This window comes from Rhinolophus hipposideros, assembly GCF_964194185.1.
Source record: "Rhinolophus hipposideros genome assembly, chromosome: 10".
Lineage (NCBI taxonomy): Eukaryota > Metazoa > Chordata > Mammalia > Chiroptera > Rhinolophidae > Rhinolophus > Rhinolophus hipposideros.
This window is the reverse complement of record NC_138056.1, coordinates 34,736,013-34,750,373: the sequence shown is the minus strand read 5'-3', so window position 1 is coordinate 34,750,373 and position 14,361 is coordinate 34,736,013. Positions and strand designations below refer to the sequence as shown.

General features: G+C 39.2%; 1 protein-coding gene across 8 annotated transcripts in view; it reads right to left on the bottom strand.

Annotated features, from left to right (window-relative positions):
* Positions 1-253: 253 nt before the first annotated feature.
* The window catches only part of HPS5 (HPS5 biogenesis of lysosomal organelles complex 2 subunit 2), a 37,485-nt gene continuing 23,377 nt past the window's right edge, over positions 254-14,361 (bottom strand). For 3 of the 8 annotated variants that reach the window (XM_081062066.1, XM_081062067.1, XM_081062069.1), the window contains 8 exons: positions 13,516-14,093; positions 10,964-11,084; positions 10,388-10,543; positions 9,553-9,672; positions 8,324-8,437; positions 6,819-6,925; positions 4,468-4,738; positions 2,259-3,029 (listed from right to left, as the gene is read on the bottom strand). In XM_081062066.1, coding sequence (XP_080918192.1) covers positions 2,969-3,029; positions 4,468-4,738; positions 6,819-6,925; positions 8,324-8,437; positions 9,553-9,672; positions 10,388-10,543; positions 10,964-11,084; positions 13,516-14,093 — 1,528 coding nt within the window. In that variant the 3' untranslated portion in view covers positions 2,259-2,968. Of the gene's footprint in view, positions 3,030-3,921; positions 3,980-4,467; positions 4,739-6,818; positions 6,926-8,323; positions 8,438-9,552; positions 9,673-10,387; positions 10,544-10,963; positions 11,085-13,515; positions 14,094-14,361 lie in introns of all 8 variants that reach the window. The other 5 variants (XM_081062064.1, XM_081062068.1, XM_081062063.1 and 2 more) reach the window with 4 other exon arrangements.

The window sequence follows — 14,361 nt, the reverse complement described above, 5'->3', positions numbered from 1 at the left end:
TCATTTAGAAAATGACAGAGCAGATATTAAAGCCAATCAGCCTCAGAACCCAAGCTTTCCACCACTGTGCTACCCAGTAGCCCTGTTAATGGGCAGTCAGATTTGGCAAAAAAAACTAAAAGTGAGGCAACCATGAATTACAGGTTGTCTCACATTTTTAGGCAAGTCAGAGATATAAGTTGTATTTAAAAACAATGCGTAATATCCAAGTACATAGACTGTTCAAATTTAAATGTTTTAAGATTTTTTTTTTGGTTTGCCTTGGGAAATGAATTCAGATGATGTGATATATTTTTCTTTAATGCTAGAAATTTCTCTCTGTACCCTTTGGTAAATGAGGCTTGCTGTAATATGCTCTAGAAACATCTGCCAGGAAATGATTGCACAATTGTGCCAGGTCAGGCTGTCTCCTCCTGAGATTTTCTCAGACCCTTTTAATGGATAGTCACTGTATAATGACAGAAGATGACGATCACATTCCTGTAAAGAGAGAGGGCTCTTGCTCTTTGCCTAAGTACAGACTCATATTCAACATAATCCATCCTGCCCAAATTCAGCTGATTAGTGGGAAGGTGTGATGCTGTGATTTATAAGGAGAAATATATATTTGGCCTTGGTCTCGGTTTCTGAAACAGAGTTCCTAAAACCTTTGGAATTTCCTAAGTGATACGTCAGAGAGGTGTTATTTGTTGTGTTAATGAGGTGACTTTTGGAAAGCAACTAAAGATGGGGGCTAGTTGCCAGTGGAGCCAAACACCTGATTAGAGGGTGGAAACTTTCAGCCCTACCTTACCCCCACACCTTACCTCGGAGAGGAGAGGGTCTGGAGATTGACTTTAATCACAAATGGCCAATGATTTAATCAATCGTGCCTATGTAATTAATCCTTCACAAAAACCCAAAAGGACTGGGTTCCAAGATAGTTGGTTTGGTGAACAAGTGGAGATTCAGAGAGAGTAGAGCTCAGAGAGGGCATCTCGTCCATCTGGCTGTTCCTGAGTCGTATCCTTTCATAATAAATTGGTAAGCCAGCAAGTAAAATGTATCTATGAGCCACTCTAGCAAACGGACTGAACCCAAGGAGAAGATTGTGGGAACCTCTGACTTACAGCCAGTCGATCAGAAGTATAAGTAAAAAACCCAGACTTGTGATTAGTGTCTCAAATGGAGGGCAGTCTTGTGGGACTGGGCCCTGAGGACAGAAAAATTCTGAGATACCCTAAATTAAATTATAGCCTGCCAGAGAGTGGGAGAGACACCTAGAGTGAATCAGTTAACCGTGGTAGGCCTAAACTAACACTTGACTACTCACATTCCTGAATGTATATTGAAACTTGGAATCAGCCTCCCCGTGGCTGAGCCCACCACATCCTGCTTATGCATGAACTTTCCAGACTATTGCCCACAACCAATCTAGGAGCAATAAATAATTCTTCCTTAAGGACTATGCACCTATCCTGGAACTGCCCTTGCTTCAACTTTTCCCATCCCCCTTTTCTACAGCCGATGTAAATTCTTTCCATACTTGCATCTTCCTTCCCCAAACCCACTGCATAAGAAAAGCCCCCTCAGGTCCAGGATGGCGGACACGTTTGTCTTCTCCACCCTGCTCTGCTGCTGGTGGTTTAGACCGCATGCCCCAAGACCGGGTCCTTTTTTGGCCAGCATATGGCTCAGAAAAGCTTTCTGCTATGAAGGTTTTTGTTCAACATCTCTTAACCTATTGAATCTGATGTTCTCTCCAGGTAGATAGTGTCAGAATTCATTTGAATTGCAGGACACTCAGCTGGTGTCAGAGAATCGCTTGGTGTGGGGAAATACCACACACACCACCGCCGCCACCACCACCACCATCACACACTGTTGAGCAGAATTGTTAAGTTTTCCACACTTCCCAAAATTCTAGGAAGATTTGTGAGGCCTCCTTTCTCTGATAATCTCTTCAACCCATCAGGTTATGTCACACTCAAATGTCACATGAAAGTATGACAGCAAGTTGTTCTCTGGATGTGTTATAAATGAAAAAAGGGAATCATTCAATGTATCCAACACTATGCTTACTCCACACTGAGACTACTCCACACCTTCCTGCAAAGTGCTCACAATGAACTTCAAGTCTATATTCTATTCAGATGAAAACTTCAATCAGATTTTACATTTATGATTACTATAACATGCTATGCAAGTGGACAGGAGCCTGACAAATGGTAATCTGGTACTCGGCTTAAATAATACAAGCACTCGCTGCAGTCTTTATTAGTACTCAGCCTTTCTTTATTGTGACTTTAAAAAAAGTGCATGATTTCTTTGAACCACTCTGTTTAGTTAAGATTAGAGATAAAAAGTTTCCAGTAATGAATCGGTCACTTATATATAGGTTCAGATTAGAAAATGTCAAAAACTGGAAAAAAAAAATATTTTAAAATAGCTCAATTTAAATATGGGGCCATTTCATTTAAATATCTCATTTGACTCTTCAGCGTTTCACTTATTTTATGTGTTAATTCCACCACACCAGGTCTTATTTCAGTAATTTCTCAACTTTCCAAGACAAGATATAAAAAGAATTCAACTCCTGTCAATTATATTATCTGTCTTCATGGGACCAGAATGAGAAACTTCTGCTCCCTACATGGGAGTCACAATGGAAAAATTCCCCCAATCCACTAGAGAGGGACAAATAACACTGTTGTTCAGAATCAGGCTACACAGCTGTGAACACTCACATTCTGATTCCAGAGCACTTCATTTCAGCAAACAATGACTGATTCCTTTCAAATTTCAACTGTGGTTGAGAAACACTGACGCCACAAGTAGTGCCCGAAATGCAGAGGTTACAGACACCGGCCAAAGTACTCTCAATAAGGTGGCAGGAGTTTCAAGTGGTGCCTGTCCTTCAGTAACAAGATTCAGGAGCATGATTCCGTTTTTTTCAAAATGTCATGACATCCTGCAGAATTTTCGTCCACTAGGCCTGCTGAGACCAGAGAAACCGATCACATTTTTCAAGCATGCTTTGTATCAAGGCTCTGAAATCCCAAAGAAAAGAAATAAGTAAATTTAGTTCTCACTGTTCATTCTTTGGAAAAAACTGGGGGGAGGGGAACCCACCAAAAAATTAGAGGATTCTAAAATCTGACTGTGCATCAAAAAGACACAATCAACAGAGTAAAAAGATAGCCTATGAAAAAGCATTCTGTCCCATAAAATATTTGCAAATCACATATCTGATAAAGTGTTAATATCCAGAATATATAAAGAACTCAGACAACAGCAAACAAACAAACAACAACAACAACAAAAAAACACCAAGTTCGTGCAGTTAAATAATGGGCAAACAGACTTGAATAAGTATTTCTCCAAAGATGATACACAAATAGCCAAGCACATGAAAAGATGTTCACCATCGCTCATCATTAGGAAACTGCAAATAAAAACCACAATGAGCTACCACCTCATACCCAAAAGGATGAGTATTATCAAAAGAACAGAAAATACTGTTGGCAAGGATATGGAGAAATTGAAACGCTTGTGCACTGCTGGAGGGAATGTAATGGTGTAGCTTCTATGGAAAACAGTATGGCAGTTCCTTAAAAAATTAAAAGTAAAATTACCACATAATCCAGAGATTCCACATCTGGCTCTATACCCCAAAGAATTAAAAGCAGGGTCTCAAAGAAATCTCTGTACACCCATGTTCACAACAACACTATTCACAATAGCCAAGACGTGGAAGCAACCCGTGTCCATCAACCAACGAATGGACAAACAAAACGTGTTGTACAGATACAGTGGAACATCACTCAGCCTTAAAAAGAAGAAAATTCTGACACATGCTACAATATAGATAAACCTCAAGGACATTAGGCTATGTGAAATGAGCCAGACACAAAAGGACAAATACTCAATGATTCCACTTACATGAGGTACTTAGAATAGTCAAAACCACAGCGACAGAAAGAATGGCGGTTGCCAAGGGCTGGGTGGAGGGGGAAAGAGGAGTAGCTGTTTTAATGGGTAGAGAGTTTTACAAGATAAAAAAGCTGCCCAATGAGATGGATATACTTAACACTACTGAACCAAACACTTAAAAATGGTTGAAATGGTGACTTTTCTGTTATCTGTATTTTACCACAACTAAAAAAACAGACAAAAACTAAAAACAAAAAACAAACCTGACTGAGACAATTAGTTATTTGGTACCAATAATATTCTTAAAGAACTGAGTACACATCAGATTTGGGTATTCACATTAATCCAGTGTCTTTGTAATGACTGTAAATAAAATATTACTTTAGCCACTTCCTGTAATCACCTGAATGAACAGCTGAGTCTGATCCCCTATCTGTCGTGAGGGGTTGGGACTGGATGATCTCTCTTCCCATCCACCTCTGAAAACCTGTGGGATCCCATATTCCCCAAGCGCCTACGGAGAGGGCATGCAAGGGCACGACAGGCAGATATTACCTCTGCCTCTTCTCCGCAATCCTCAGGATATCGCAGGTTTTGGTAAACCTCTCTGACAGCTCAGGGGTCAAACCACATTCCTGTAGCAGTGACCAGGCCCGATCCGGGCCCATGGCCTTCGCTAACAGCAGTGCCACATTCTCCACGTTGATAGGGGAAGGCCCATCACTGAAGTTCCCATTTGGTGACTTCGGCGGGGCTGGCTTTGTGCTCTGATTCTGCACAAGATGGAGGAGAAGCTTCCATTCCTCCACGGTCCCTGGGATCCAACCTACATAAACACACAGGAACACAGAAATGTCAGCTCTGACTGCTCTTAGCACTCTGCCTGCATACAGGAAACAGTCAAAACCGTTTGTGAAAATGTTTACTACCCAAACGTACAAATATTAAAGAACATAATCTCATCACCATAACACAAGTTGTTTTCTGAACATTTGTTGAAATAGTTCGTGATACGGAGAAGAGACAAAATTAGCTTCAGAATTCTTTTATTCACTCTGTCAGTAATTACCCAGGGAATAGTCTCTGCGGGCTCTGGGTACGCAACGAGGAACAAGTCAGACATGAGGATCCCTGCACTCGTGTGGAGCTTACAGTCTAGTAAAGGAGACGGGACTTAGGCAAACATAAATCTGTACATATAAACAGTGCTAAGTGCTGCAAAGGAAATCATTGAGGAACCATCAGAGAGAATGGCCGAATTTTGGAAGGATCTGAGAAGGGCTCTATGAGAAGGTGGCATTTAAGTGACAGACGAAAGATGAGACAAGCTTAGAGAGCATGTGCATGTGGCCCACATATGCACACAGCTGAGATGGGGAGTAACAGGAATGGAGGCCTCTAGTGCACAAAGGCAGCTATGAGTAGTGAGAATGAGATGATATGGCCAGGCCTTAAGGGCCCAATGTAAGAATCTCAATTTTATTCTGAGTTCCATGTAAGGGGTTTCAAGGAGGAGAGCCACCTAGTCCAACGTCTGTTTAAGAGAACCATTCTGGTGGCTGCAAGGAAAATGGATTAAAGGTGGGTAAGCACAGACACCAGATGACCAATTATGAGGTTATTGCAGAAGTCTAGGCAAGTACCAAGGACCAGAGTGGTGACGATGGAGCAAAAGAAAGTAGATAGATATGAGATAAATGTTGGGCAGTAAATTAGACATACTTTAGAGCAACTAATATGAATTATGAGGAGAGAGGAGTATCAAGGAAAGACCCCATTAATACACCAAGGGCAAAAATAGCTATTATTATATTAATGAAATATTCAGAGAACTTTTATCTGGGCAGGGAGGATTTTAGGAGACATATATTCTCTTTATGCTTCTTGAATTTTCTGTATTTTTTATAAAAAACATCATGTTGTAACTAGAAAAATATAAAGCATTTATATCCTAACTATCCTGGTTATTTTTCAGAAGTTTATGTATGTCTCTAGTTCTAGCCCTACGGAACCACTTGGCCCTCTTTTTCACTTCTGAAACAAAGATGATCTCAGTAATTTTTGCTGTAGCTGTGACATCTGAAGCTCACCCTTGTCAGCCAACTGGCTTCTCTGCTGTTCTAACGCTCCCTTTTGCATACAACAGTGCTGGAAAAGACCTTAGATCACACCTCTGGACAAAGGACCCTGATGTCCTGTTGGCATCTCTATACTAGAAGAACAAAGCAACACTATAAAACAGACCAAAACCATCTCTCTGAGTGAAAGATGGACTCTCAGACTTCAGAAATCAGTGTGTTCAAGTCCTCGCCTTCTGATTGCCATTTTATCTGTGTTGGATTGATAAAAACCAATTTTTATTAAAAAGTATCTAAATACTTGGGAAAGCTTAGGGAAATATGACTGCTCCTTCACTTTAAGTTCATCTTAATGATCTCTGTGTTTGGCTGTGTATAAAGGCAACACGCTGCAGAGAAAAGAACCTGACCACCAGCTTTAGAGGGTCAAACATGGATCTGCACACCAGCCTCGCCAGCTGTCTGACTTTGGGGAAACTAACTGTCCTTCCTCTCGGCCTCCGTTGTAACTTCCGTAAACTAGAAATAGCAGCAAGTATCCCAAGGGTTTGTTATCTCATTGAAACAGCAAGTGGAACAGTACCTAGCATAGTGCCTAATACACAGCAGGCACTCATCAAACAGAAAAGTTGCCTGTAGTTTACTCCTGATTATGATTTTGTAATTACCAAGTGGTACAGATTAAAAAAACAAACAAACCTACAACCCTGACAGCTAGTTAGAGTTATATACATGATCACCGAAATGTTCACCAAATTTCTTTGTAGAAAAGTCTGGAGTGACTTCTAAAACACTACAACCAAGAGTAACCAGTTGAGATTTCCATACCACTGTCCCCTTCCATCAGGCTCATATCATCCAGATACACGATGTTGGTGAGGGCCTCTCTTCTTCTCTCCAGCTCCAAACAGAGAGTAAGATATCCAGGCCAGAAACTTCAAAGAGACCAAAGTTGAAGAAAGGAACAAAAGGAAGTGAATTTATGTGGAGCTGCACTGTCCATTACAGTAGACGCTAACCACATGTGGCTATTTAAATGTAAATTAAATTTAAAAGGCAGTTCTTCAGCTGCCCAATGCATATTCCAAGTATTCAATGGCCACGTGTGGCTAGCGTCTTCCATACTGGACAGTGCAGTAGGACATTTCCATTATCATAGAAAGTTCTGTTGGACAACCCGAATCTACAGCGTTTAAGAAAAAAGAATAAAAGCTCATGATAAATACTGATATTTAAGGCCAAGCACCAATTATGAGATATATAAACTTATATACTTTATAAACTATAAGATTCAATATAAAATTAGCACATTTCTTCCCCAAATATGCAAACTATGGACGTTCTCGACTCTTCCCCCTCCTTCATTTGTTATATCCAGTATTAGAAGACCCACTGCACTTTCCCTCAAAATGTCCCTTGGATGCACTCCTTTTGCTGCCCTACTAATCACCAATTCAGTCATACCTGAATTACTGCAACAGCTTGCTAGCTGGCCTTCCTGTCTCCAGCCTTTCTCATGTATGACAGCAAAAATGATCTCCAGAAAGCTTCATTTTTATCATGTCATTTTCATACCGAAAAGTCTAAAGGGTCTCTACTGATAACTAATGCTTCTGACCAGCTTTCAAGGTCCTGCATGATCTCATCACCCACCACCTGGCTAGTCTCAACCCTCGTTATCAAGGAATAAATGTGTATCAAGTACCTCCCACTGTATGAATTAGGCATTATGAGGGAGACATAGGTCCCTATCTCCCAAAGATTATAATCCAGGTGGAGCCATAAGATAACACAGCCAGGCAATAAATAACTGACTAATAATGTGGTATGAATAAAAAGCAATGTCAGCCTTTCATGCTCCTATTCTTGCTGTTTCTTTCACCTGACCTGCCCTCCTCCTGGTTCCTTTTTAATATAAATCCTAGCCAGCCTTTAGGGCTTACCTCCAGAATCTCACCCCCTCCCTGAGTCCTTCACCAGCAATTCTATTGAGCCCACTCTGATCTGTCCCCACTTGGAAAACCTATAGCAATTATAATTCTAATCACACAGTCTGGTGCTTAATTAAATACCATCTGCATGCCTAAGAACTGAGGCTGGCAACTAAACAGAAGGGAGAGAGAGGAAGCCAAGTGCCAGTCTCTTCTACATAAAGAAAATATATGCACAAAATTTAATAGGAAAAAGATGTTTACTTAAAACAAAAGGATACTTTCCCATAGCAAAAGGAACTCCCAAGTGATAAAGCATATCAATTCAGGTCGTGAACTACAAATGTATTAGCTGAAATGCTTCCAATCTTAACTTCAGCTTCTAAGAAAATTCTCACTTACCCATGAGACCTGCAGATGTCAGTCATTTTCTCTTTGGTTGTAAAATCTGCAGGTAGTTTAATCAGATGAAGGATCAGCTGATTGTAACCCCAGGAAAACAAGTGTGAATGAGGCCTGTGAAATGAAAAACTCTCAGTACATTAGATAGGAAGTAAATTCTACAAAATGCTTATCAGTCACCTAATAGGTAAGAACAGAATTTAATTATACTTGTTCTATTATTATTATTATATTTTTCAAGCATTTCTACTTAGCTTTCAAAAAATTTAAAATAACTATTTTTCCTATAACAAATACCTGTTTATTTTTAAAAATTAGATATTTTAGGTAATCAAAAACAAAAGAAAGAAGCCTATACTTCCATCATTCAGATAACCACTGTATATACTTCCAGACTTTTTGTTTAGACATATAAGATAGGCATATGTGGGACTTTTAAAAAGCTTCTCTGGGGCAGCCGGATGGCTCAATAGGTTAGAGCACAAGCTCTGAGCAACATGGTTGCCAGTTCGATTCTCACATGGGCCAGTGAGCTGCACCCTCCACAACTAGATTGAAGACAAGAACTGCCGCTGAGCTTCTGGAGGGGAGGCCGGATGGCTTATTTGGTTAGAGTATGAGCTCTTAACAACAAGGTTGCTTGTTCAAGTCCCCCATGGAATGGTGGGTTGTGCTCCCTGCAACTATATTGAAGGACAACGACTTGACTTGGAGCTTGGGTCCTGGAAAAACACACTGTTCCCCAATATTCCCCAATAATAATTTTAAAAAAAGCTTCTCTGGGAAGAAAACACAAGAAAAATTTCTGATACGAGTATCAGTGTGCACTTTTTATGAATTCTTTTTTTTTTAATCCTAAATCAGGTATGTCTATAAATTTCTAGGAAGAAAACACACAAACACAAGGACACAATTTTCTCCCTCTAACACAGGATTAATTATCAAGTGCTCTTAATGTGGGTCCATGAAAGAGCTTCAGGGGGTCAGTTTAATTCTCTGAAACCATGTGCAAAATTCTGCATGGATTTACATTTTTCTTATAGAAATCATCATATTCTTATAGGATCAAAAAATGTTCAGAAACAGTAAGCAGCTCAGTCTCAATCCTACCATGACATGGTCAGTCTCTTCCACAGTTGTTCCTACAGTGAGCCCAGAATGATTTAAGTGAATACACCCATTCTATTCCAGAGGAATGTCAGAGCTTAGGAAGAAGGCTTCTTCTGTACCTGGGGTTTCCTTCATCGTCCATAGTGGTTGTGCTTGGGGGAGCACTGTGGGACACGGCTAACAGCAGCCAATCCAATCTTAAAGATTCTGGTTGTAGAAGGGACTCAAGGAAAGACGGCCTATGAGAAAACAGGAGAGAAAAATCACCAATCTTCATGCAGAGAAAGGAAACATAAAATGTGGGGATGTGAAGATGCTATTGAGGGATCAATAGAGTGAATGAAATAACTCGAAAACCCTTCAGCTACTAATGTCTAGAAAAGCTGGTGAAAAATCTAATAGCCTTTTAAATGAACAGTTGAGCCCCAAGATATTAAGGAAAATACAAGGGCCAAAAATAAAGAGAGAAATAAAAGCCAGGATGTCAAATGAGAATCAAAGGAAGAAAGAGGGGTGGAAGGGTCGCCAGTCTCAATTAACCAGGGTCCACATGGAGACAGGAAATGAGGCTTCAGCCTAAAAAGAGTCAAAGAGCTGAAACTGAGATTCACCCACCAAAGGCTGGAATATCATCAATAAAAACATGGCAATATTTCCATTCACTGGCAGAGACAACAAGGAGGCTGATCTGTCTTAGCCTAGGGGCAGGGGTTTAACTTTACACTGATGATCCAAGAATCCCTGAGACTGAGAAAAGGAAGAAGGCAAGAGAAGCGTGGTACGTGCACATTTATGTGTGTACTGGGAACTATGAAAGAATGGTACATGACTGCCCAAATCCTCCTCTTCCACAGTAGATGGCAGTTGATAGTAAAAATGCTACAACTGCTTATATAAGAGATACAATGTCCTATCAAAAGAAAGGAAAATCTGTAACTATTCTCGCCTTCTCACCGTTGATCTTCAGGCCTTGATTTCACCAGACTGTCTAAATAGGCCAAAAACCGAGCAGGGTGAAGATGACAAAGTTGCATGACATCCGAAGGCAAAATGGATGGGTAAAACTTGATTAAGGATCGAAGGGCAGGTTCCCCAAACTTCTCATATAATCTGCATTTAAAAACAAAACATATTAAGTCTCCAACTTCTATAAGATGATGTAACTTAGTTACATTATCTAAGTACTTATTAGAAATAAAAATATACTAACAAAAAGTGGAACAACATGCAACTGAGTAAAACTTTAGCGATTAAGACCAAAAAAAGAACCACAGGGTAAAGGGGGTGGGGGGAGGGAGATGAGGGTAAGGGGGATCAAATATATGGTGATGGAAGGAGAACTGACTCTGGGTGGTGAACACACAGTGGGATTTATAGATGATGTAATACAGAATTGTACACCTGAAATTATGTAATTTCATTAACAATCGTCACCCCAATAAATTAAAAGAAAAGAAAAATAGACCAAAAAAAGAAGAAAAAAAAACGCATGTGCTTTAGTTCATATAAACAACATATAGGACCACTTACTGGGTAGCATAAGCAATCAATAAAGGACTGTCAAAAGGGACCGACTCATCCAGTAACTTTAATCTTGTTGGTAGATCTCCTTCTTCCATCTCCATATAAGTAGGATTGGAACTTGCCATTTCTGAAAGATAAAGAACATCCTTTCCCCTTCATCTCAGAGCTATAAATAGTCAATTCATGAACACATTCAATAATCATTAGTCATGCACCTACTGTGTGGCAAGACCTAAGGGCCTAATGTTGGTTAAACATTATTAGAGACTAAAAAGAACAAGATACAATCGCTACCTTAGTGTCAAATTGGGAGGCAAAGTATATTGAAAGTTTTAAACAAGAACAGATAACCAATAAATAAGCGACTAATTACCCTTGAAAAAGGGATATACATATACGTGTGTATAAAATTACATATCTACCATAATGCCAAATTCCTTAGGTTTTTTCCTAGAACTAGTGCCCCTACTCCATCTTTTGGAACAAAATAATCTAATTTAATTTTATTTTATTAATTTAAAAATATTTGACCTGTTTTGGTTTTTTCTAAATCATCAGTTACAGCAAATCTTCCTCTGACGGAAGATTTAACTTCTGGGAATAGCAGGTCATTTAAAGCCAAGTGTGGTAAATAAACTGAAAGATGATCTAGTTAAAACTACTTGTAGTTAAACATACACACACACACACACACACACACACGAATTTAAGGTAAAATGAGATTTTTCAAATAGTTTTCAATTGGCTTCAAAGACAAATTCCAAAGAACATTTCCAAGAGCTATTTTCTATAATTACAACATCATTGGAAGTGTGGAACATGTTCAACAGACCATTTCTAAAAAGCCAACCTTCAATTTCTGATCTGTCTAAAAAATAATTTTTTCCCAGTTTCATTATTTCTTATTTGATTGTGTCAGGCAGTAAGTATTTAAATGAATTCAGAGGAGAAGGCCATCATTTAGAGCTGGAGAAGTGAGGGAAAGCTTTGATTGGGTGGAAGCTAAACCAAACTTAACCCCAAAATTCAAGAAAATGGCTGCATCATCTCAAACTGCCCATCACACTTGCTCTAGCCAGCTCTGGTAATCAGTTAACAACCAATCAAAGCTGATGGAGACTTTTCTGTTACTTTCCTATGACCAAAGCTGGGTATGACCACGTAATAGAAAAAGATATAACAAATTTCCAGTACTAATGTCAAACACCTGAACCTATTTAAAGAGAAATAACTTTTATTTCACATAAGGGCAGTCAACCTCAACTCAGAAAAAGAAATTGAAATCACTTCTTCTGCTTTTAAGTGCTAAATGTGAATAGAAGCAGAACCATAACTATAGATCCATTTTCTAGAAAATGGAAAGGTCTTTAAGTCAGTAACATAAAAGTGTATCTCTACTTGCGAGTATTCATTTTTGGTAATGAATGAAAAGTTTGCTTAAAGTCTAAATCAATTATTAGAAATATGGCATCTTTTATTCAAGCAGAAAGCTGAATTAAGTAAATGTGCCTCTTCAAAAACCTGGACCTCTGCAGTAGAAAGGACAGGCCTGGTCTCTGGGGTTGGTTTCTATAAGATTATAGAAGCTGGCAAGTTGGTTTCTACAAGATTATGACAAATAGTGTGCCCTTCAGTCAGGAGTGAAGTAGAGACTGCTGGCTGGCAACCAAAATCTCTGAGGCAGACATGCAAGCTCTTTACCCATATCCGTTCTCTTCCTTCTAGATACGTGGATGGATTACATTTCTCTGTCTCCTTTGCAGGTAAATGGTGCCATGTGGTAGAACTCTTACCAGTGAAATGTGAACAGAAGCTACTACCAGGCCAGACCTAGAAGAGAGCATGTTTGCGCCTTCCACAAGCTTTCCCTGGGATGTAGCAACCCAATCTCAACTACAAGCCCAAAGGAGGATAGAGCTTAAAAAATGGAAGGAACTTGGAACTCTGGATTACCACATGGAAAAGAGCTGCCCACTAACCTAAAACATCTGTCCTGGATTGGTATATGAACAAGAAATAAACTTCTATTATATCTCAGTTAATATTTTATGAGATATCTATTACAGCACTTCAGCCTACTTAACTATTATAGTCTCTGTGCCTCAGTTTCCTCACCTATTACATGGAATAACACCACCTACTCTGAAAACTGTGGTAAGGATAAAATGAGACAATGCCTGAAAAGTGTTTAGCATAGTATCTGGCACACAATAAGTACTCAATAAATGGCACATACAATTTCTATATTAGTAAATTATATCAAGGGTTTTCTTGTTTTTGTATATCTGCATTTATAAAAATCTTACTTTAACCCCAACTTCTCCAACACTGCTGTCATTTTCTGAGTATGATTGAGAGAAAGAAAACTAATTTCTTACAGCACAGGTGCAAATTAAACCAATGTTTGAAGAACTATTAAGAATTAAATTGATTGGAAAACAGAATGGAGGTTGACAAGAACAGAGATAATTTTCTACTTATTTCTTATTTTTTAAACTCAAAAATGCCAAGATGCTGTATACCAATTTCTATCTTTGGCAAGGCAATCTGTTTATTACCTTTCAATCCTCCAATAAAAGTATCCCAAACACAAGGACTGTTACTGTAACTAAGCTTGATACTCTCCTTTGCTCTCTTCAAGTCCAGGAGAAAAAAGTACTTTTTTAGGAATTGACAAGCCAGAATTTCAGGAGAGCACTGTTGCAAAGTGTGGTCCACATGCCCATTTGTGCTTTTGACCTCAAAATTCAATACATTCAATTCCAAACACAACGTTGTCAGTTCAGCCAGGTCCTTCTGGAGACCATTTGCTATGTGGCATGGAGAACATACTCGAAAAAGGTCATCCGAGGGCTCCCTCACACTATTTACAGATTCACATGCTGTTTGATCAACAGTTTCTTCATTGCCTAAAGAGCTTCTTTTTTCTTTTTCATTGTCTTCGTCTAATATTCCCTTTTTTGACTCATCAAGCAACAGCACATCCTGGTTCGATGGCCTGGATGCAGTGCCAGCATCTGAAACGCCTGAAAAGTCCTTCACGGCAAAAGTTTTGTCTAACTGTGAAAGCCACTCCTGTAAGATCATCCTCAGAGACTTGGGTTCAAATAAAACCAGTGGGTCCTGTAGCTTGGTCCTACATAAGACAAACAATTAGGAAATTTACGTTTCAGGTGATTTCATTGAAACAACTTATTTCATGCTAAATAAACCTAATGAATACAACATACTCATCTGGCATAAGTGTTACTCTTTAATTCTTTAACAATTATCTCAGCAAGATGACAGTACAGAGAACATTAACTTTACACTAATTCTTGAATTTCAATTCCAAATGAGGCAACCTCTGCCCCACAATGTCTCAGGACCACCACTGACGACCCTAAAAAGTCATCCCCAGCCAC